The sequence below is a fragment of the Centropristis striata genome, chromosome 1 (assembly GCF_030273125.1).
Source record: "Centropristis striata isolate RG_2023a ecotype Rhode Island chromosome 1, C.striata_1.0, whole genome shotgun sequence".
Classification (NCBI taxonomy): Eukaryota; Metazoa; Chordata; class Actinopteri; order Perciformes; family Serranidae; genus Centropristis; species Centropristis striata.
The window spans coordinates 5,929,702-5,955,166 of record NC_081517.1 but is presented as its reverse complement, the minus strand read 5'-3'; the positions used below and the strand labels follow the sequence as shown (position 1 = coordinate 5,955,166).

General features: G+C 37.7%; 2 protein-coding genes across 3 annotated transcripts in view; both read right to left on the bottom strand.

Annotated features, from left to right (window-relative positions):
• Window positions 1-7,148, bottom strand: part of LOC131993929 (neuronal acetylcholine receptor subunit alpha-7-like) — an 80,577-nt gene extending 73,429 nt beyond the window's left edge. For both annotated transcript variants that reach the window (XM_059323760.1, XM_059323838.1), the window contains exon 1: window positions 6,971-7,148. In XM_059323760.1, coding sequence (XP_059179743.1) covers window positions 6,971-7,040 — 70 coding nt within the window. In that variant the 5' untranslated portion in view covers window positions 7,041-7,148. The remainder of the gene's footprint in view (window positions 1-6,970) is intronic.
• Window positions 7,149-22,739: 15,591 nt separating this feature from the next.
• On the bottom strand, window positions 22,740-25,240 carry LOC131968281 (complement C1q-like protein 3). Its single transcript, XM_059329093.1, has 4 exons — window positions 25,042-25,240; window positions 24,186-24,317; window positions 23,661-23,786; window positions 22,740-23,079 (listed from the first exon to the last, which is right to left on the bottom strand). The coding sequence occupies exons 1-4, from the start codon at window positions 25,238-25,240 to the stop codon at window positions 22,799-22,801; spliced, it is 738 nt and encodes a 245-aa protein (XP_059185076.1). The 3' UTR covers window positions 22,740-22,798.
• Window positions 25,241-25,465: the final 225 nt, after the last annotated feature.

Genomic DNA, 25,465 nt, shown 5'->3' with positions numbered 1-25,465 from the left:
TGTCACAATTTTGATATATGTTATGGAGATGCAAAGAAAAAGTCAAATTTGTGTTTCTGTAAGCAGAAAATGTCTAGTTTATTTATTTTAAAAAATAAGAAATATTATGAACACAAATACCATAAACGCCCAATGTAACATATATGTCACATCAAAGATCTTTGACATTTAGGGGTAGTATTTTTTTAAAAACATCATAAATGTGTTCTATGTGGTCCACTTGGTCTTTAATGTATATCCCTCATAATTTTCCTTTAAGGATATTTGGGTCTGGGTTCTTATGGGTTAATACTTAATTAGTAATTTTTGTTTCTATTTCATTGGATACCCATTATGTGAATTGAAGCATTAAGTTGTGTAAATGCTTGAACCACTCCTCTCCATCCAAATTATGTTTACATACAATTACCTTACTACCTTTTGGCAGCATCTTGATATGTTGAACCAGGCAACTCATGCTAGACTTAACCATTTCACACACTGCTGCTTCACTAGTGGGCTAATCACACATCACATTCGATTAAAGAACACTTGAGGTGATCGGGAGCTAGCAAAACTATACTTATCGTCATTTTTTTTATACATCTGGATACAAGAAGGATCAAGGGGCGGTATCGTTTGACTTCAGAAGTTTGGATACGGTTATTTTATTTGATAATTTAAAGTATTGTACTGATATCCAGCCCTATAGTCTTTTTATTGGAAAGGCATCCCCGTCTTTTCCATACTTGTAATTTACAACACAGGCTTTCTGTTACATATTTCATCAAATCATGCAGCTATGTGATGTGATATTTATATCTTTATATATATATTACTAATACAAATTGTACAATTGTGATGTACAAACACATACAGAGTGCATTTATTACTTATATACATAATGTCTCAGTTTCTAGGGAAATAAGTAATTTGCATCAGTAACATGTTCCTAATAAAGTGCATATGGAGTGCACATTCCCTACAGGCTAAAGGCAATTTGTGTGTTTTATGTGTACTGTGTGAAAATCCACACATGACGAGTTTACACTGTGACCTGCCTGCCATTAGTAGACCTATAAAGCCTGTAAATGCTGAAGCACTAAGACTCTATAAAACACTGACATGCAACCAACTTTAGTAGTTCAGAGTACATATCTTGGTTGACCACAGCATGCACACTTTGCATCATCTAAACTCATAAACTGTTAGGGAACACACCCACAGCTTCTCTGCAGGTCCTGTTTAGGAGCAGCTGCAGAAAACAAATTTTGCACCACTATAAGTGAAATCCTAAATGTGTTTTCCCATTTTAGCGTGCACCATATTGAAGCTTTCAAGGGTCGGAAGGCAACCCACTAACAGCTTGCTGCTCGCAGCGATATTAACTTCACACTAAGAGGGACATTAGGACACTGCCAGAGTAGAGTCAATGTTTAATGTCCCCAAGAGGCAGTGTGGTCTCCAGACAGTAATCAAAATGAATAGCACATGTACAACCATACTGCAAATACACAATATAAAGACGTATGGTAACACTTTACAATAACCATCACTTATAGATGGTAAAAAGACCATTTATAAATGTTGAACTATAGTTTATAAATGGCAAATAGATGGTATAGTAATGTAAGGTGATAGTTACTTTACCATTAATAGACAATTAATTTATAATGTAATTTCCCAGCTTGGGATAAATAAAGTATATCTATCTATCTATCTATCTATCTATCTATCTATCTATCTATCTATCTATCTATCTATCTATCTATCTATCTATCTATCTATCTAATTATTAGTTTATTAATAGGTTTGCACTCATTATAACATTTTTAACACCAATGTTAAGTATGTAAATTATTTCAAAATGATTCATACACCTATAAGAAATTGTTTGAAAACATTTAAAGTGTAAATATGTATAGCACTTTGTATAGCACACAATGTATAGCACTGTAAATGGTTAATAATTGGTTTATAAACCAACTATAAACATCACTAACATCATAAACATCAGTGTTACTAGACATATTATACACAATGCATCACTGTCACCACAACCATTTGAGCAAATGCATTAAAAAAACCCTGAGACAGTTTTAATTTCACACAGGTTGTAATATGCAGTTACAATATGCTGTGCATTTAACATATTAATGTCATAGCTTCTGCATATCTACGTGGTGGCTTATGCACAATTTAATTTACCCTGAGTGTTGTTTGTGTTTCCCACATTACTATTGTTGGTGCAAACAATGCATTATTCACATTATCACAACAGATGTACTATTAAAGTGTTCATCTTGAATGTTTCCTTTCAACAGTAGGCACCTGTTAGGGTCTTAGCTGCAATCTGATGAAGGAATTTCCTGGAAACTATACCATTTAACTCAAAAACATGACAACACTTACGAGGACTATCCCCCCACAGGGACAGATTAAATATTGATCAACGTCAGGCTCTCTGAACATTGAGGAGACTTGGCCAAGTTTAAAAATCGAACCACATTAAAGCAGCTGGTTCCGAGATAACTGTATAAGATCAATACATATCCAGAATCTGAGAAGCAAATTAGACAGAAGAACAGAATCGGCCCGGGTCAACTTGTTTTCCTCAAGAATATTTAAGAAGATCGCCCGGTTTAGCTTGTGGAAATGCGTTTCAAGGAGCGCTTCACCTTCAAGTAAATTTGATTCTGAAATGCAGAGAAGTCTCATGTATATGCATGTTCCTGGATACATATTTACATCACATTTACAAGAATAAGCAATTTATGTGGTGCAGCTTTAGTTGTTTCAATAAAGTTTTTTTAAAATCTGTAAGCAGGCATGTGCCAACATTGCCATCCATGTGAAGTGATGTTTGTTGCCACCTGATGAATATTATTCTAATATTCACTCCACTTTTAGCTCTGTTTTGGTCTACACCAAACTTATGAGGGAATTTTCTGGTGCTTTAGTGGTTAATATTCTCTTATGTTCAACAGCTAATCACTAATTTTGTCTGTCTCCAGTTTGGTGCTGAGAATGTAGTTTACAGTGTGCTTATCAGAGCTACAGAAGAGGGGGGCCCCACAGTTTCTACGGTTGTATAGAAGCGTATGAGAAAATGACCCTACTTTTTACTTGATATATTACCTCATTTAGCATTTTCCTAAAACAGATGATGAAGCAGGGTATGCTTAAGGGTGTAGCTATCTTGTGATTGAGTGTGTGTTAGTCATAGACACTTTCACAGTGTGTTTTCAGTTCATGAAAGTTAATTGTAACATTTTGGTCGACCTTAAATGTCTTGTTCAGTGTTTGGTTGCACTTAAAGACTCCTTTAAATTACAGATAAACCTTGCTATTCAAGCTAGCTAGCTAGCTAGCCAGGCACCTGTTCGGGTCTTAGCTGCAATCTGATGGACGAATTTCATGGAAACTATAGCCTACCATTGAAATCAAAAACATGACAACACTTACGAGGACTATCCGAAAACAGGGACAGATTAAATATTGATCAACCTCAGGCACTCTGAACATTGAGGAGTCTTGGCCAAGTTTAAAAATCAAACCACGTTAAAGCAGCTAGCTAGCTAGCTAACACTAGCTTTGACTGATAACTTAGTGTCCTTCTTTTCAGCTCCGACTAAATGCCAAATATGGTTACTTCCAGTTCCAAAATACCAAGATGGCAAGAGCAAAGATGGCAAACTTGTTGCTTTAAAACCATAAATTATCATTCTACATCACGTATGTAACTCCACCCATTAATTATATTAGGAGGTAGTTATTTAAGCCTAAATGCAGACATTTTTTTAACTTAACCCAATAGTTTTGCTGCTTCGACCGAACCAAGGAGTTCAAGGTTAGCCAAATGTTTGATAAATGAAGTTTTTTTTTTTTTTTTACACAAAACAGCTAATTGATACACCTTGAAATTAAGTCGATGAGAATGGTGAGACTGAACCTAAACAGGAAAGATGCAGCCCAAAAAACCCCAAAACAAAACAATGAACTAACTGACACTTTGTCAGTTAGTTCTACTAACATGAAAATGCTCAGTGGAATCAAGGGGAACTGAAAAGTGGAGCAGAAATGGTTTGTTAATTCACTTTGTAAAACCCCTTACCCACTCCACATCGTCATTTTTTTCCATCATTAATTTAAAAATATTGATTAGTGCATGATAGGTCCATTACTTTTTGCAAAAACTCTTTTAGTCTCCAGCTGATGTTGTTAATAGGGGTCATTCCTAATCAGCCGCTGTAGCGAAAAATTACTTTACTCATATTAAAACTCATTCGAAACTGGGACACACATTTTGAAGAACTTCTGAAGAGCAATTACACCCAAGCTGCAGCAGTGACAACAACAAGGAAAAGTTCTAAGCTCATCTTTCCCCACTTTTATACTGTAAAGTAAGAGTATTATCGTCAAGTGTCCCCTGATTATTATTTTTTTGGAGCAGGAACTCTCATTAACAACCACTGTTGAAAACATCTGTGACAAGCAAACTGCATTTCCACATAATCACTGTGACTGTGTCCAGACTCCATTTGACAGGTGTACCCTGAGAAAGCACTGAATCTGGAACATAACTATACAAACAGCTAATTATGTAAACATCAGGGAATATGTCATATTGCACTTTTGGAAGAGCTTAAGTCATACTTGTAATGTTGTCCTAGAAAATGTCTAGTGGGAGACAATATCACTCCTCAAGAAGCAGAGCCTTCACTTAAGGGATAAAAATGGTACTTTGCATTTCAGGCATTTTTATACCAGTCAAGATGTTTACTTAAGGTGCTTAGGGATCTTATGAAGAACATCTGATGGTATCTGAGAAACCGCTCTTGAATTTATTGAGCAAAGCGAATCAACACTTTGTCATATAGAAACAACTACACCTGCTGTAGCCATCACAACGTATGATTATGCACAGCACCTGTTTGTAGAAAATAAATTCTCAATAAATGCATAGCTTCACAGGTAGAAGTAGTTCAACTACAACCGCACTACTCTAGGGAGTAATCTAGTCTGCTTAACTAAAACTCCTAAAACAACACAAAAAACGACCAAATTGACAATATAGATGTGATTTAAATAATAAAAAATATAAATTACAAAAATCACATGCCAGAGAGAAATGACACTCAATTGCATTATTTCAAAAAGTCCCCACTTTTTCATAAATTAAACATAAATCAAAAATAAAATACCCCACGAAAACATACAGTCTTTACATAACTTTTGCACACACACACACACACACACACACACACACACACACACACACACACACATGCACTATACAAAAGTGAGAAGTGTGTGAAAGAAAAAGGATGCAGGGTTGATCAAAGGGTGTCCAATTACAATAGAGAAGCAATGCTAAAATAAATTTGAAAAACATTATTTTCCTTTTTTTTGGGCTCGAAATAGCCTTTAACCCTTTATCGGACAAAGAACCATATTTGGTAACTTTAGAGGACATCCAAAATGGGGTCCACATGTCTCTCTGTGAGGTCGTAGAACCACATGGATTTAATCCAGCTAATCAGTGAATATCAGGCTACGTCACAGATACTGACACCATGGCATCCGAGCAATCAGTATGATCATAATAATAATAATAATAACAACAACAACTCATGTGACCTTGATATGCAACATAAAAATGAAACATTTTGAAAAAAGTTACAAAAGTAATTCTTGCAATATCCTCAAATAACACTTGGCTGGGTTGACATTTTTCAAGTAATTCAATGATTTCAATCAGTCTACAGTATTTATTTATTAACAGGTACTGCTCACCAGTTCTGTGTACTCCAGTAGCCAAGCAACGACATTTCGTTGCCAGATTCACTGTTGTGTTTTTTTGTGCAATGACAATAAATAAAGTCTAAGGTCTAAGGTCTCTAAGGGCTATGTTTCAGTTAATTCCATAACAAATAGCAAAAAGCAATTTAAAGACTATGCAGAGATTTATGCACCAAGCTAACCAACTTAGTTGAAGTAATATTATGATAGCATGTAGTTCACTACTCCCTAGCAGTCCTCTTTACCTTAATGTCAGTGTTCAGTCTATTTTATTCTCCCACTCTGCAACCTGTTGGGAGAATATGTGAGGACAGAGAGGAGCCTCCTATTGTTTGCCCTCGACTCATGTGTGTGTGTTGCAGCTTTCAGGTAAGAAATAGGATGTTTCTGTGTCAAGACTCCTATTTTCCTTTCTTTCAACTTCAGTTTAGTCGGAGCAAAGGTACCAAAAAGTAGGTCCCATCAGTCAAACATGATTGCATGACTAAGACATGTACATTAAAAACCCATACAGAATGTAAACCAGGGATTCCAACATATTACAGAGATTTAACCTCCTCTGAGGCTCCTCTCGCTCTGCTCCAATGTAGTCACGCATTTAACAATCCTTTAGCTGCAGATTACAGTGAAGGGATGAACGACCCCAATGGGCTTCGTGCATCATCGCCGGGACGCCCTCTTTATTCTGGGCCAGATGTTGTCGGACTATTAAAGAAGACCCACTCGTGTGCGCGCACGATCACACACACAGACAGACCCACGCGCTGCAAGCTTGCAAATTTAGTAATATAGCAGTTTATTAAACTGTGGTGATCTTAAGAAATCCAGCAGATTCCGCACAGCTTAAAACAAATATAAACAGCTGTATTTGCAATCATAGAAGTATGAAATTAATTTATTTAAATTGGCTTTCTAAACGAAGCATGTCTAACAAATGGATCCAAAGCATGCCTTTGACAGTTGTGGATACAGATGCTCCTGTCACGCCAGATGTGCAGTGATCAGCCGAACTAAGCCGAAGTGTATCTTAACTGCAGCTCTCATTACTCTGACAAATCTTTATGGAAATTACGCGCAAATGACAAAACTGTAAAAGAAAAAGTGCCTGACTGACTACAGCTTTTTCCTTTAGGTTCCCTGCATCCTTTGACAGACAGAAAGCAGACTGAAGGCTCCAGCAGTGACCCACCTTGGCAGCAGAATGTCGCCCACAGGTAAACTCCAATCAATACACATCCAGTACACTTCCGAGGCTCCATGGCAGCGCGGCGGAGCAGAACTCCCTCTGTAGCCCGCTGGGGATGTCAAACTTGGAGGGAGAGCAGCTTTGTCAGACTGCTGGTGCGTCTCTCTCTCTCTCTCCCTCTCTCTGTCTCTTTCTCTCTCTTGCACACACACACACACACATACACACACAAACACACACACACCCGATGTCTGTCTGCTTGTGTTCGACTCGACTGTCACCTCAAAAGTCACTGTGGATTGCTCTCTGTCCCCTTCCCACTGCGCTCAGCTGTATTTTCTTTATATCAAACATCCCGAGCGTGTCCTCTGCGTGTTTCCTGTCGTATCCGTGCGCGCTGATGATGACAGCCACCTGTCCGCTGGCTGCTGCTGCTTCTGCGCAATGCCGTCAACTTCGTCAAGGTTTGTGCCCTCCAGTCATTTCGGGCTCATCCTCATCAGCTTTATGGATGATGACTAAAGGAGGGATGAACACGCTGGGAATCCTAACAGAGGACGGAGTGACCCCCCTTTAGTAGAAAGTCGGGAAACTTTTTTTTTTTTTTTTTTTACGCATGCAAATGTTATATAGAAGCAATGCTCAGAAGGATTTGCATGGCACCCTTGGGTGTTTATTTACATTTACTATACATGATCTCAGTTCCAACCTAAAATATGGATACAGTGATCATCTGTCATTGTCCTCTTTTCGTCCTTCTGCAGTGAAGCATGAGTCTAATGCAATTAAGTTCGGATATGAGCCTGAAAAGAGATAATTCCCTCTCTCTTTATTTTTCACTGTGGAATCTTTCTGCTTCAAATGGTCTTTTTTAGCAGCCTTGTCCTCTTTTGCAAGTGTCAACTAGAGGGCTGCGATAATTCATTATAATTTAACGTCTTTCAGTGGAATGATATAGTATCGTCATAAAATCATATATCGAAATATCGTGATACACCATTTTCATTTGTATTTCAAAGTTCTTGTTATGTGTATTTTTTGTATTTTAATTTCATTTCACGCTGAAGTTCTTAAATAAATGAGAAAATCCCCAGTTCTTTTCATTTGTCACCAGGAGTATTAAAAAATAAACTTTATGATGTGGTAACCTCACCTAGTGGTAACCTCACCTAGCGATAACCTCACCTAGCGGTTACCTCAAATAGTGGTAACCTCACCTAGAGGTAACCTCACCTAGTGGTAACCTCACCTAGCGGTAACCTCACCTAGCGGTAACCTCACCTAGTGGTAACCTCACCAGCGGTAACCTCACCTAGCGGTAACCTCACCTAGAGGTTACCTCACCTAGTGGTAACCTCACCTAGCGGTAACCTCACCTAGCGGTAACCTCACCTAGCAGTAACCTCACCTAGCGGTAACCTCACCTAGAGGTAACCTCACCTAGAGGTATCCTCACCTAGCGGTAACCTCACCTAGTGGTAACCTCACCTAGAGGTAACCTCACCTAGCGGTAACCTCACCTAGAGGTAACCTCACCTAGCAGTAACCTCATCTAGCGGTAACCTCACCTGGTGGTAACCTCGCCTAACAACAGAAACACAGAGCTAATGGAAAAATGGCGAAGCGTCAGGGAGACGAAAATGTTGAATATCTCAAAAAGAAAAAGAGAGGGTACCATGAAAGTTACATTGAGTTCGGCTTCATAGAAGCAACGGACAATGGGGGGGTCGCCAAAGTTTACAATGGTAAAAATGTGGGTCCCTCAAGAAAAAGGTTGGGAACCACGGCTCTAAGGAGTCAGCTGTTAAATAATTATAGCCCTGGCTAACAGAGTTAGCTAGCTAGCACTCCCGAACCGTTCTGCGCATGCACTTGTTACAAAAAAATCAATATGGGAATGGTCTTAAAGCAAAAGATACAAAGAATTTTCAAAGTCCTAAACCCAGTAGGTGATTTGACAGTGACTCATCCTCTGTTTTTTATACAGATATTTCCTCATCGTGGTGTTCTCATTGTCTTGTTGTCCCGTCCTCCTATAGGCTACTGTTTCTCCCTTCAAGTCTCCATGTGAACCAGCTCACTGCCATCCTTAACTTCTCCTCTAGTTATAATCATGTTCTTCCTACCAGAAAACAGAAACATGTCTGAGGTTGGTGTTGGACCCATCCACTCCTTTTGAATCCAAAATAATTTATGAGAATGTATTTAAGGCAGGTGAAGTTTTTAGCCATTAATTCAATTCAAAATTTAAATTCAAATTCAAAATTATTTTATTTATCCCCAAGGGGAAATTCAGTTAGTCTGTTAGCTCTGTTAGAATGAGACAGCCTGAGGTCTTTTTGGTCTTGTTGGGTAGAGAGTTGATGTTTCCCATGATGACTGATGGCAGAAAGGGCTTATATCTCCATTTCCGAGCCTTCCCTTTCGCACCAGCACAACCACAAAAACACCTCTTCAACTCAGCTGGAATAGGGTGATGGTGTCCTCCAGACTGGCTCCGTGTCAATGATAAATGCTCTTGAATAAACTCTTCTCTCCACAGAAGTATCCATCCAAAACATGACAAAAAACTCAGCAAAATTGAGTAAAATCAGAGCGCTACCAGACTATGCTGCTCCTCGGTGAAGCAGAAGCTTGTGGAGATATTAAACAATACCTGATAGATATGGAGTCCTGTTTGTTTAAATGAAAACTGCTCACTCAGCGAATGGTTCTCCAGCCTGATAATCAGGTGCCCATAATGACTCATGTGCATTAATGTCTTTCTCTGGCACGCTGCCTGTTACATAATAGCATGACAATAGATTATACTGCCACAATTTGGATTTTCACAGCCACAAGTCTGACTATGTGGCAAAGGAACGGTTGTTCAGGATCCATCTACACATTTTCATTTCAGTTTTATGTGGCTTTTTTCTCTCTTGAATCTGGGGCTTAGTCTGGAGAAAAAAAGGGCTTTTGCCCTACATTTACTTTCTAATCTGACTTGTTGCTTTCTCCTCATTAAATTTCTTTTAAACACTTTAAAATTATGCTTTTTTTTAGTATTACCACTATCAGCTGGCATAGGCCTACTGCACATTTCCTAACAAGGACATTAGATATTGGTTATTTTAAGTAAAACGCATTTCAGCGGCGCAGATGATGAATTAAGTCGGAAAATAATTCCGTATTAGCACGCACCACTGAGTGCATGTTTAATCAGCATGGCAGCCGTGCACCGTGGTGCATTTTGGTGCATGTGGCCAGTTGTTAAAGCATATTGCATCACATAATTACCTCTAACGAGACAGCCTGAGCTTCAGTGTGGTGCCATGGAAGGGAAACATCTTCAGGGCAGCACACTTTTACTCCGCCATGACATCAGATGGAGTGTTATTGTGAGTGCAGGTGTGTTGTAGAAAATCTTTAAAGAAAAACACTTGACGACCAGGTAGATTGGAATTACAGCCTTGTGTGGGATTTATTGTAGGTATCAAAAACAGATACAGATGCCAAAGGTGACAGACAACTCCAAGTATCAGAACAACTCTGAGGAGACAACACCCTGTGTTTCTCTTTCAACCTGGTCTCACAGGAATCTGTGAAATAGCCACGGATTTGCTTAAATCAAAATCCGTGAAATAGCCACGGAATCACTCAAATTTCCGTGAAACTGACACCGATTTCGCTACAATGCAAGTTAATGACAGTCATATCCCGTGGCTATTCCAACATACAAAGTGATTATGTACATTCACTGAGTGAATATTTAGAAAATAAAACATATTTCTCACTAGAAATGTGATCAAAATCCATTTTTAGGCAGAAACTTTGTCAAAATATTGATTTTTTCACTAAAAATGAGAGAACTGTCCGCCATGTTGACCGCCGGGACCTTGAAAGTCAAGTGACTCGGAACAAACCAATAGGAAAAAATATCCATGGAATAGCCACGGGATATGACTGTCATTAACTTGCATTGTAGCGAAATGTTTTCTCTTAGGTTATTAAGTTTACTGATATACTGTGTTTTATGTGGTAATTATGTTTGATTTTTGTTTGTGTCTAGTTTTAGTTTTAATGTTATTAAATGTGTTAAAGTTCTTATTTGTTATTGTTGTTTTAATTATTTATTTAGGTTGGTTTTGTGATTTTGTTGTTATTGTTCTTTTTCTTTCTTTTTTTTTTTTTACTGTGTTTGTCTGTTGGTGACTTATGTTTTGTTTAAATTAATAATAGCAAAAAAACAAAACAGTTGTGCTAAAAGAAACTGCACTATGATAACAAGCTTCAGATACTTGATACTTTTGAAAATGAGTATCGTATCCGGATACAACGTTTTAGTATCGATACTTTTGACAACCCTATTGCCAGGTCATGTCATTCATTCATTTCTTATATTACCTATATATTTTCAACAGATTTACACTGCAGGTGTGTGTGGGACTCTGTGCAGTCACATTTGCTTTCATGGAGATGCTTCAAGTGGGTGTTGGTTGGTGTGATGCACCGTTGCTCGTAACACCACCCGTCATCTTTGCATCATTGTCTTAATGTTCTTTTCTCTCCTTCTGGCTTCCTCTTAGTCACCCACTCACTCACTCTCACTTTCTCCACTTTTCTCCTTCCTCTTACCCTCCACCCATCTGCCATATCCAGTCATTCATTGTTGATCATCCCGTCTTCTCTCCTCCTCCTCCTCCTCCTCCTCCTCTTCAACCTTCCATCTCTCCTCCTCCCTTCTGTTTCCTCTCTTCCACTTCTCTGTTCTGTACTGCAGTTCTGCCTGTGAGCATCAGATGCAGTGATGTCCTAAGACCATTATGAGAGCGCCCGCAGCGCTTCTCTAGCCCTCACTATCTATCTATCACTCTCTCTCTGCCCATTTGCTTCAGCCTTTAGAGTGTAAACCCCCCCTCCCCCCTGTCTTTCTGTCTCCCCCTGGCTTCAGTCTGGACACAGTGCTGTACATGTATGTAGACTGCCATCAGCTCACATTAAATAAATGTCCTTCTGGCTGAGCCTGCAGGGATTGGAGTTGGTCAGGGGTGGGCAATTCATTTTCCCAAGGGGCCACATGACCAATACCACAAAGGTTACGGGGGCCGGACCAAAACTCTGAACTAAATTCTGCTCAATATTAATTTAATCGCTTTATAAAATAAAGTAAATTATCTGGTTTTGAGCTGCTACTGATAAGAATACATGTTATGATAAGACTGTTAATGTGGAGTAAATCAAAAATAGCAGTAAAAAGTAGTAAATACTCCAATCACTATATCACTTTTCCATTTATTTTAAACACAACTGTAAATTACCTTTAGCAAGGTTGTATTATACAGCTTGTTTTTCATGTTTGTATATTTTCTAGGTGTTTTACAATGTTGTGATGCTTTTATTTTGAAAAGGTGCCGTCCAGTGTGAAACGGGTGCTTTCATTTTGAAAGGAAGTGACAGGAAATAATAGGTGGACCGATTAAATGAAAAAAGAACGGTAAATAATAACAAGTGCGTTGTAATTCATATAAAGTTGAAATAAAGTATCAAAAAGGCTTCTATAGTGGCTGGCTGACAGGGACACAAGGTTTGTTAAAGTTTATTCTCTTCTGTCATATAATATTAGTGGCTATATTTGTTGTCTTAACTGTAGTAAAAGTGCTTGTTAGCTCAAGTGCTAATGCTAATCTTTGCTATTGTTTTCCCTCGTAGCTCTTATGGAGGATTCAGGTGACCAAAGAATGTCTTAGTTTTATTTTCATGGAGCTTCGATTTTAAATAAATCTTGTGAACTATCAGTTAAAGAGTCGACCGTCATTCAGCCAGGAATGCTACTACACATACATTCAAACCACAAAAACAATATAGAGCATGTATGTTATGCAGTAAACCAGATAAACCTGATTTATAATTTCTGGGTAACCTCACGCGGGCCGGACAAGGACAGCCAACGGGCCGTATGTGGCCCGCGGACCACCCAATGCCCAGCTCTGGAGTTGGTGCTGTGTTTGTGTGTGTGAATGCCGGCTTATGTGTGTTTTTATGTGCCTTTTTCTGTGCATGCACCTGGTTATTTACAGTGCAGTCCTGCATGTGTGTTGTCTCTTCTAGTCCAACTGAAAGAACGCCCACCCCCATACCACACACATCACATTACCATACACACGGTACATAGCCCCAAGCTTATGCCATAAATATCATAAACATGTAATCAACATCTCAACCATCATGAACATCTGCCAAAGAAAATGTTCAAGGAAATGACAACTATGAGCCTTCTCTGCAGCTCCTTTCCCTCATTGTTTATCCAGGCTGTCTGGCCCTTATTCTCATCACTCTCATAAACTGTGTTTCCATTTAACTGTCAAGGGAATTTTAAGGGAACTTCTGAAATATTGCAAAGAAGAAATGCTAGTATTCAGTTTCATGCTGTTTGTAGACAAAGACAAATTAATAATATAATATCCAGGAAGATGACAATGGAAACAGCTCATAAATCTTGTGATTTAAATGAGAACTTATTCAGAAAAGGAATCAGTTATTTTTGGAAGAAGGCAAAAACCATGGCGAGGAAGCTTAAAAACTTTTTTGCACAAATGAGGATTTATTGAAATTGCCACTTTTCTAATCTGATACTTCAAAGTTTGCATATAAATATTTTAATGGAAACACGACTATAGTATCAAAAACGCAATGTACTAGCTTGGGAACATAGTAGAACTTGCAGAGGCTAAATTACCAGATATTTCCCTCAGGAGTTGGTGGAGACCAAAAGCAGAGCTAAAAGAGAGAATATCTTGTGTCTGTAACTTTTAACTTATAGTTGCATTCGTTTTGCACACCAAACAACAATTTGCACAGCAGTATGCATACTGTTTTACTCTTTCGTTGGCCCTTGTGCTTGACATGTATTTTTGCACCATTCTCCATAATGTGTGTTACAATCAGCCACCATAATTACAGGATTGCATACAAGCAAAAAGACAAAACAAAAAAACATCAAAAGCAATACTTTAAATTAAATGAATTAAATGAAAATAAAAATCAACACTGTATTTCAACCATATGCACATGGTAAACAACTTATTGTAGATGGATTTATTAATGTTTTGGCTTCCTGATAAAAGACATTGCCAGATTATGGCCTTTAATATATATTTATATATATTTATATGTGCGTGGAAGCAGACTTACATTAGCATTCATTCAGAGTTTTGTCCCTGGCCAAACAACAAGTTAAGTCCAACTCCTGAGGGAAATATCTTTGCTCTTAACCACTAAATGCTTCACCATCTAGTTGCTTACTTGCTGTCTGCTATTTGATGCTGAGCAGGTAGCACATTGCATTTATCACTTTGTCTCTGAGAACAGCAACGCTGCAGCTGGAAATGTGGTGAGAGTGAAGCGGAACAGCAAAGTTAAGGTAACTTTACATGAAAGTCAGCTTAAAGTTTAAGGTCAAAGTTTTTCTAAAAGACCAAAAGAATGAGCTGGAAAGCTGAGGAGAACTGCAGAACCCGTGTGATGAATCTCTTTTGACACTTCTCACTTTACTGATGAAATTAAGCTTTAAAATCATGCTCTGTTTATGAATGCAACATTTTAAATTGACCATTACCATATCTACCATCGGGGGCGCAGATGGGATTTTTTTTTTTTGAATGGGGGGGACGAAGCTGTCAGCAAATGATTTCAGCTCAATGACAACAACCAACATATTAACATAAATAAAAACAAGTTTGTGCATGAAATTCCCAGTGCAGCAAAACCAATTTGACTCAATGAAGGACCCAAAAACCTCTCTCCTCTTTCATTACCCTGAACATACTGCTGGGAGATTTCTTGTCTGTCAGGATTTTCTGAGACTATGATGGGGGGACCCAAAGTAGGGGGGTCTGGGGGCATGCTCCCCCGGAGAACATTTTTGCCCTAAAAGCCTAAATTTGGTGACTCTCGCACATTCTAATGCCACTATTCCATCTTAATCATTGCATATGTTTATTTAATGAATTATTGTAAAGGAGAATGAGGGTTTTTCTGTTTTATTTAAAGGCGTCATATTTTGACAGTGGTGGATTCTGCTAACACATCCATGTGCTCTTATTTTGAAAGCTACATTTGTTTGCTTTTATTTTGAAGGCGGGTCTAACACATTCTTACCGTAACGCCTCATGGTGTGTTTAATTTACACTGAATGTCTGATCTTGAAAATCGGAACTTGGAGCTCGGAACAACGTCGAAAATTCTGATATTCGTGTAGACCTTGAACGCACCATTAGCCGCCGGACTCTGTGTGCGCTTCAGTGTAAATAGTCTAACTACTTACCCCCAATTTAACATGCATGTTGTTTTTCCAGCATCAGTTCTAGCTAGCAAACTGCAGCTGCTGTAAAGCAACAATGCGCCAGTTTATTTTTCTTTTTGTTTGTTTATTTTTTCTGCTGTGCTCACTGAACACAATCTCACAGTTCAGATCATACAAACTCAGTTGATATGACAAATTTTGGACAAATAATGAAGCAAACAACAACTAAAACATCTCCCTGTCTGAAATTATTTAATTTAATGTTAATTTTGTGCATTTACATTTTTTCCAAAATGATTTGGCGACCCCCAGAAATCATCTCGCGACCGCAATTGGGGTCCCGACCCCTAGGTTGAGAATAGCTGGTCTAATTAATGGACATTAATCATCTGTTTTATCAACAATGTTTGTCGCTGAAAGTGACAAAAAAATGAAAGTGAAAGTACCAGAGATGCATTTATTTACCCAGGAGTACAAGCAGTTGAGCTTTAAAATCCAGTGTAGCTCTTACAGTATCACTTGAGAGCTAATCCCTCTCTTTGCCTCTTTGGCCTCTCTTTCAATTTCTCTACTTTTATTTCTCTTCTGTCTAAGTGCCCGGAAAACATCAACCAAAACTTTTTCACTCAGACTTCAGACTTTCTACTCTCATGACAGAAGACATAAAAGGTAAAGGTCAACATGTAATCGGCCTTCGGTGTTTTCTTTGAAGGCCAATATCACACCTTAAGCTGAGAAAGGTGAGCTACAGAGCATGTTTTGCAGCACCTACAATGACCTTTTCACAGGGGTAAAGTGCTACTGGCGCTCTGAGTCATGTAGTCTGAGAGTGACACACACACACACACACACACACACACACACACACCCTTGTACTTCTATCTTTGTGAGGGCCCTCATTGGAATAGTGATTTCCCTAGCAATGTTATAATAGTTTTTAATTTTTCAGTAGTTTTAGTTTTAATTTTGTTGTGAATTTTTGTTTTCAAATTCAGTTAGTTTTAATGAGTTTTTAGAGTGAGTTTGCTAGTTTTAGTTTAGTTGTTATTAGTTTTAGTGTTTTTGTAATGGGGTATTTATTGGGTGGGAGATTAAAAGAGGTCACAGTAAATTTAGTCTTTATTTCCTTTGTCTTATCCGTCTTATTATTATTATGTATGAAAAAAGTCGACAAAGACGAAAACGAAGGACATTTTCACTATAATTTTCGTTTGTTTTGTCACCAAACAATACAGTTTCAGTTAATTACCTTTAAAAAAGAAAAAAAACTCTGGTTCTTTTTTAATTATTTCAGTTAATGAAAACAAAATTTCAATTCTAGTTCTCGTTATTTTCGTTATGTCCTCACTTTCGTTATGTTCCTCACGCAAAAATGTCCTCACTCTGTTGGCTCACACCCTGTTCTGTCACTGCCTGTCTGTGTCACACACACACACACACACACACACACACACACACACACACATTCTTGTACTTCTATCTTTGTGAGGGCCCTCATTGGAATAGTGAATTCCCTTGCAAGGTTATACTAGTTTTGCATTTTTGATTAGTTTTAATTTTAGTTTACTAATTGTAACCTTTAACCCTTAAAAAAAAGTCTGAAATCTCAAAAACGCCTTTAAAGAAGTGAGGACCGGCCGAAATGTCCTCACTTTGCAAAAATGTCCTCACTAATGTGTTTCGGTCCTCACTATGTAGGAAGTACAAGATCACACACACACATGCACACACAGAGTTTGTGTATGTGACGGCATGAAGGATAGCACAGGTGAGATCATCTAATTGCTTTGGTTCCCAGCAGCTCAATCAGTAAGTGGATGCATGATCAACTCTCTCTCAGCTCCAGAGCCGGGACCTTCCCCTCTATATTCCCCATGATGTATAACTTGGGGTTGCTTCATTAACAATGTATGTGAGGCTGACCTTGTGGAGAATGTGTGTTTCAGCCTTTCCATCCAGATGAGCTTCACTTCACAGCAGTGATAACAGATGTGAAGCAGAAAATTGAGTCTTTTTCTATATACCGAGAAATCCCCCAGAGAGCTCCTATAATCACCTTTTCAATCTTTTCTTGTTCATTGCAGCAGGAGTTGTGTCACAGAAAATAAAGTATGCACATCCAAAGTCAATACCAAACAAAGGCAATACTGTACGCTCTGTGAATGTTGCTCAGTGTGAGCTAGTGTTGTGTATTTCAAGCCTGTGTGTCTGTGGAACACTGTGACTTTAAATTGCATTACATGGCACATAAATGCAGGTCAGGTTGGATTCAGACTGTATAGGGTTCAAATAGCAAATAATGTTTACTCAGATGGATCAGATTGACTTATGGCATAGTGTATGTATGCTCCATACATACATACAGTCATGGAAAAAAATATTAGACCACCCTTTTTCACTCATTTTAATACCTGGTACAACTAAAGGTACATTTGTTTGTACAAATATAATGATAACAACAACAATAGCTCATGAGAGTTTAATTTAAGAGCTGATATCTAGACGTTTTTTCATGGTTTTCTTGATAAAAAACAAAATCATTTTCAAGAAAACCATGGAGAAAAAAAAAAAAGTATATATATATATATATATATATATATATATATATATATATATATATATACTTTGTGTATGTATATATATATATATATATATATATATATATATATACACACACACACACACACACACACACACACACACACACACACACTCACATAGCCGCTAGTGTGGGCTTTATTGTAAATCAAATCAAATCAAACTTTATTTATATAGCACTTTTCATACATATAAATGCAACACAAAGTGCTTTACAAAAAATAACAATAAAAACAGACAATAATAAAAAAAAATTGTAATACTATAATTTTTTTTTATTATATATTGGTGTTATTATTGTTTTGAATTAAGTAAAGTTAAGTTACACTGCAAAAAATGGGTGTCTAAAAACAAGATAAAAACACTAAATCTGAGGGAAATTATCTTGCTGCATGGACAGATAATTTCACATGACAAGATTTTTTTAAATTAAGATTATTAAATCTAGAAATAAGCAACACTTAAAATGAGAAATAAACTCTTAAAACAAGATAAATGATCTAACACTTCTAAATCTAAGTTTTTTTTTATATTGGTAAGAAACAAATAATTTGCAGTGTAATAATAATAATAATAACATGACATCTTATTTTTCATACAGTTTCACAGCAGCTCTAGAGAATATAAATATACATGAAACATGTTTCTGAGGTGTTCCCTTCAAAATATTTTGGCCGTCTCACACACGGTCACACGCTTTCAGGTCCGTCGAAGACCTGAAAGCTTGTTTATTTATATGGAATCCTGAGGGGCTCACACCCTGTCCTGTCACTGCCTGTCTGTGTCACACACACACACACACACACACACACACACACACACACACACACACACACACACACGTTCTTGTACTTCTATCTTTGTGAGGGCCATTATGAGAATAGTGAATTCCCTAGCAAGGTTATAATAGTTTTTAATTTTTCATTAGTTTTTGTTTTAGTTTTTATTAGTTTTAGTGTTTTTGTAATGGGGTATTTGTTGGCTGGGAGATTAAAAGAGGTCACAGTAAATTTTGCCTTCATTTCCTTTGTCTTATCCATCTTCATTATGTATGAAAAAGTTGACAAAGACGAAAACGAAGGACATTTTCACTGTCATTTTAGTTAGTTTTGTAACCACACAATACAGTTTCAGTTAGTTAATTAATAATTTTTTAAACATAAACCTAATTGTAACTTAAACCCTGAAAACAAAGTCTGAAATCTCAGTGAGGACCGGCCAAAATGTCCTCACTTTGCAAAAATGTCCTCACTCTGTTGGTTAAAAACATGTTCCGGTCCTCACTATGTAGGGAGTACAAGAACACACACACACACACACACACACACACACACACACACACACACACACACACGTGCTATGCCCTTCTCGTGCACTCTCATGCCATCTCATCCAAACACAGACATACCTTGCACTCACACACACACACACACACACACACACACCTGCCTGTCTGTCTGAGTCAGATCTGTAGCTGTGAATAATAGAAGAGTGGGCTGAGGTCAGACTGTTCAAGTGCAGGGGAAACAGGGGACAGCCTTCCACTTAAGCATGCCAGCCATTTTTAATAAGTCAGAGAACAAACTCATGTCTGCCCCAAAAACTAGGCCAACGCACACGCTGTGATATCACCGGGGACGGCCACTTGTAACAATATTTGGTGGGTGACAAAAGCCTGAAGGCTCGACAAGAAAGTTACAGCAGCTAATAACCGGAAGGTTGGCAGTTCAGAGAGACAAACTCAGCCAGCTGGGAGGATAAGTACGCAGGAAATAAGAGAGTTACTGATGAGTAGAAGACTACTGCTTTAGCAAGGCAGACAGCACAGGGAAGCCTGAGAGGAGTGATCAGAGACTGTTAAATACTATCTGACCTACACAATATGTGCTCAAACTAACACCTCACTAAAAACTGGACATTAGAAGCTTCATAGAGATAGTGTTGTATGTTGTTTCATTGTATTCTTTGCCTGTTAGATATTAATGACTGCAACCTTTTCGCATGCAGCTACTTATTTATGTAAATCAGGGGTCTCAAACTCAAATTACCTGGGGGCCGAAGGAGGCAGTATGAAAATGACCAAAAAAAAGACACAAAATGACCAAAAAAGACACAGAATTACCAAAAAAAGACACAAAATTATCAAAAAAGACACAAAATGACCAAACAAGACACAAATTGACAGAAAAATACTAAATTACTTAAAAAAGACACAGAATTACCAAAAAAAAAGACATAAATTGACCCAACAAAGACACAAAATGACCAAAAAAAGACACTAAATGACCCAAAAAAAGACACAGAATTACCAAAAAACACACAAAATTATTTAAAAAAGACACAAAATGACCCCAAAAAAGACACAAAATGACCAAAAAAGACACAAATTGACAGCAAAAAAATAAATTACTTAAAAAAGAAACAAAATGACCAAAAAAAGAGACAGAATTACCAAAAATAGACATATAATGACCCAAAAAAGACACAAAATTTGAGTTTGAGACCCATGATGTAAATGATGTAAATGAATATAAATGTTAATGTTAATACTAATGGCTATAGGATCTGATAGATATCTGATATGATCTGATAGATATGTGATATGCATCCTGACAGGTTGTGTGTTAACTTCTTATCTGTGTGCTTATATACGACATTTAAAATAAATTTAACCTCATTATTTCTGCAAAGCAGGTTGTGAAGCAAAACCAGCTGCTTTTGTTGCAAAAAATGTTGTTTGCTGCCATTCAGTGGTGATACTGAGTCATTACAGCCAAAACACAATATATTTGGTCCAGTCCATGTGCTGTACTCTGGTACACTTTGCCATGCCAATGACTGCCAAGTCATAACTTTGACCCTATCACTGTATTTTCACTTAATGCCAGTTTATTTGAACGTTTTGTTCAGTAAAAATGTCTTGTTCAGCTTTTGTTTGGACTAACAGACACTCCAAGGAGTCGCTGCTCAGTTTTCTGAGGTCAGTAACCAACATTTAAACTAGCATCAGTTAATGCTCCAGTTAAAGTCAGATAGTCAAACATTAACTGATTATGAGGTAGAAACCCCCCTGCAGCATCTGAGTGACTCACATTTTGAAGCTTTAATTTCCACTGCTGAATAAACTTTATTTGATGAAAACATTTTATACATTAGAATCCACTTTCTATTTTTCAGAGAAAACAGAAAAGAAGCATCAAGTTGTGCAGGTGAGATTAAAGGTAGAAATGAGTGAAGGTTTGTTTCCACTGCTGATTCTATGAAACAATCATTGACAGTATTCTGGTGTAAAACCTTCAGCAGCATGTTTCCTGCCCGTCACACACTTTGTGTTTGATGAAGATAGAACAAGTCAAAGCTGAGATAAGCTCAAATATATTTAGAATAAAACATACAACTAGATCTTCTCCTCATTTGACCTCTTCCATGTTAGATTTGGAGCCAACATTTACAATTCTTCACTGATTTTTAATTAATTAAATACTTTTTCGACTTCATTCTCGTAATTTATGTATTAGAGTATATTAATGTAACGGAGTTAATGAGTTCATGAGAAATTTGATTCCACTTGCCATATAAAACGCATCTCTCAACAACTATAGTAATTGAACGCAGCACCCCTGTGGTTTAGGGTCGTGCACCCCGGAGGACAGCAACAGTCGGACCTTCGTGTCTCCCTGGTAGGTTCACGGACTATGAGCTCCGTCATTTTTTATATTAATTACTTTAATTACTTTAATTACTTTAATTTTTGGGTGTTTTAAGTTGTGTTTGTTTGTTATATAGCTCCCGGTTGAGCCCCCCCTTTTTTCGTAGAAAGTTGACAGCGTTTTTCTTTTATTTTTATTTACAAAGTGGCTATTGCTACAAGTTAGCTAACCTGCACTGTCTTTTCATATTATATTTTTCAGATATGTGGGTCAGTGAGAAATAAGGATTGGCAAGATGTCAAATGGTGTAACCACAAAAAAATATTAAATATTAAATACTTCATCCACCTACATTGTATTTTATATTATTTTTATATATATATTAGTGGACTTATACATATAATTACTTCTATTTAAAAAGCATAACTTTTTTTTTTTTTAACCATTTCTACATTTACACATTTTCGTCAATATTGAGCAGAACATATTCTAAATACAACCATATTTTTTAAGTTTTATTATTTTTTAAGTTTTGAGAAATTATGTAAAATTTGTTATATACCATAGTGTTGCAATGTAAACGTGGATTGTATTTTTTTTCTCATTTTAGTTCACATTTATTTTCCTGTATATAATCAGATTTTAATGGGAAGAAAATTACTGGTTACACCAACTGACACTGGGTTAGATGACGTCATTGACCCATGTATGTGTGTGTGAGAGAGCAACTGATTGACTGTACAATTGATTCCTGTACCAGGTATGATTTTTGTATTGTTTTGTGTTTATTTTGGAAGTAATTAGGAACAGTTGGACCTTCGTGGCTCCCTGATATGTATGTGTGTGTGTGTAAGAGATTGTGTGTGTGTGTGTGTGTGAGAGAGAGCAACTGATGGACTGTACAATTGATTCCTGTACCAGAATAAAGGGCTGGATGCAAATTGGATCTCTTCGTCTAGTCATAAAATTACACAACGCAAGAGAGAGAGTACCAAGCCGCTACATTAACAGTATATTAAGTCTGCTGCACACTTGATTTAAACTGAGGCTAAAATAACAATAATGCCTATATTTCAGATAGTATGATATTTATAAAGGTGGAGAGGAACCGTCAGGGAGAAGAAAGTGGAGAATCAGAGGCATTAAACATTGTTTTCTGAATGCTTCACAGATTTATTTCAATGTTGCTTTCATGCGATGACACAACAGAGAAGTTCAGATGCAGAATCTCATTATTTGGTACATGCAGTAAATCACAGTGTAGCCAATAAGGAGTCACACAGCAGCCTGAAGGAATCCTCACAGTGTGAAGAGGAGGGAGCCGCTGAAGGTGTTGTGGTTGTATGAACTGTCCCAGAGAGAACAGAGTCGTGGGAGAACGAGGTAGATTTCATCTCCTGCCATCAGCTCCAAGACAACAGAGTTGGTCATGTATTCATTACCTTTCTCTTCCTTAATCTCAACATTATACATGATCCTCTCGTTGTTCTTGTACACATAGACACCCATGTTACCTGGTTGATAACCATTCATAGTGAACTGGAAGTAGTAGACCCCTCTGACTGGAGCTGTGAAGAAACCTACAGAGCAGAAAATGAAAACTGTAACAAATGTAGATTAATCCTCTAGGGTCTATGATTTGTTTGACGTTCCGAGGTCGTGTAAAACTTAAGATATGATCGTTTTAATTTGATAGTACAAAATTATTTATTCAAGTATAAAAGTAGGATGGGACGATGCAGGCGTGGCATTCTCCAAAAATGGAAAAAGGGGCTCTAATCATCTAACACTGCTCCTATAAATAAACACGTTTTATGGTCATTTTTTGTGTAAAGTTTTATTATATTTGAATTTTACCTTCATATTTTCATTTTTTTTTTAGGTCCGAAACAGTTCATTGAGCATATTTGTGGTTTTTATTGTCATAAATAGTATCATTTTATTTCAGATTTCATGATTTTTGTGTATTTTTGGGCTCAATATGTTAATAAAGTGGGTTAAAGTGAAAAAATAATTGTCAGATCATGTTGAAGTTGTGCTGAGAAAATACCAAATACCAAATGTGTATAGTAAATATTTTACGGTATATAAAAGGCAAATAGGCTCAGACCCCAGAGGGTTAACATGAGTAAACATGTTGATGTGAGCTGCAGTAAATTACCTGTAGATGGATTGTAAGCACCGCCGATGTTGGTGAAGACTTTGCTGTATTTCAGTGGGAAGTCTGTGTTGAATTTTCCAACTTGTCCGCCATCAGTCAGACCTGTGTAAAAGGCCACCTTTCTCTCTGAGAACAGAACATAGTCAGTGTAAGTCATTATATATGTAGTGTGTGTGTGTGTGTGCAATCAATCTGATATTATCATTTCTGAATCATTCATAAATACTCAGTTTGGACAATACAAACTGTTGTCAGGTAGTCAAACATTAAGTGTTTTTGTTATTTTTGTGTGTTTTTGTGTGTATTTTTGTAACTTGTGTGTGTTTTTTGTAAAAAAGATAAATGTTTATGTTTATGTACGGTGTGTTTTTATGTGTTTTGAGTGTGTTTTATGTCTTTTTTGTTTAAAAAATGTGTTTTTCTGTGCTTTTTAATGTTTTTTTGTGTGCATTTTTGTTTTTCTGTGTGTTCTTTGTCATTTTGTGTGTTTTTCTGTGTTTTTTTCTCTGTGTTTTTGCAGTGTACCTGTGTTCTCTTTCTGCAGCAGCTCCACTTGCAGGTTGAGCTCCACCACCATGTCTCTCAGAGCCCTCATCTCCGCCAAGATGTCAGCTGTGGTTGTCTTTGTGGTCTCTGTCTCCTGAAGCTCCCCCTGAGCTCCTGACCCACACAGAGCCAGCAGCAGCAGCAGCAAACCAACAGCCCTCATTGTTCAGTTCACACGTCTTCACAAAGGTGCAGCGGTCCAGTCGGCCCGTCTTATATCCTCTCCAGACTCCAAGGATCCTGTTTGGGATGACGTTAGTGTTAGTGTTTTAGTTTGGCCTCAGATGACCCGATATGATCTGTGCAGGTGAGAAGATACAAGCTGCTGCAGGCTGCTGGAACACTTTGACCATGAAAGCCTCTCATGCAGTCCCAGCTGTGCATACAGCGTGTTGATTAACCCCTCGATGCTCAACATATTGACCCCCCTTCTAATGCACAACATGGTCTAAAATTACCCGCATTCATTAGGGCAATTCTCGGGGCAATCGCACTGTGCACTGGCCCCTATAGCAATAGCTGTACTTTAACCCATTGAGGCCTGAAAAACCGCTGGGCGATTTTAAAATAAGCCTCTAATTTTCTGGAAATTCTGGAAAAAAAGTGTGAACTCTTCTACTAAATAATAGATTTTTCAGCCTCTGTAGCAGATAGAAATGAAATTCAAAAAGTATTTGAGAGCTTATACAAAATACTACAAAACGACGTAAACGCTTTCCAGGCTTCAATGGGTTAATAGAGCACTATTTCCAGCAAATTCATTTTGTCTACTTCTGAATATTATTTCTTAGTTTCTTTTGTTCAGACAAGGGTAAGTAGGAGATGTTTTTTTTACCTGTCATGTTTCGACCGACAACTTCAGTCTTCTTCAGAGGTGTCAGCTGATCGCTGTGACCTGTCTTTTCGTGGAGTTCCTCTTGGGGCGTGGTCAACCTGACAACTGGCAGGTCTGTCAGGTTGACCACGCCCCCCGCTGCCCGCTGGTCCTTGCAGTAGAGCGTCCCAGGTGTGTGAGAGCATGTATGTTCCTTCATCCCGGTTTATGCTTGTATTTCCCCGTCTTCTGATCTCTATTGCCTCCTTGATGAATCTTTTGTGTTTATTGCTTTCTGATGTGATGATCTTTGTGTTGTCCCAGTCCATGATGTGATTCTGTCGCTTGCAGTGGTCCGATATTGCTGATTTGAGGTGTTCCTGTTCTGCTTTGTGTTTTTCTGTTCTTGTGAGTCGTCCTGCTGTTACTTTTTCACACTCCTTCT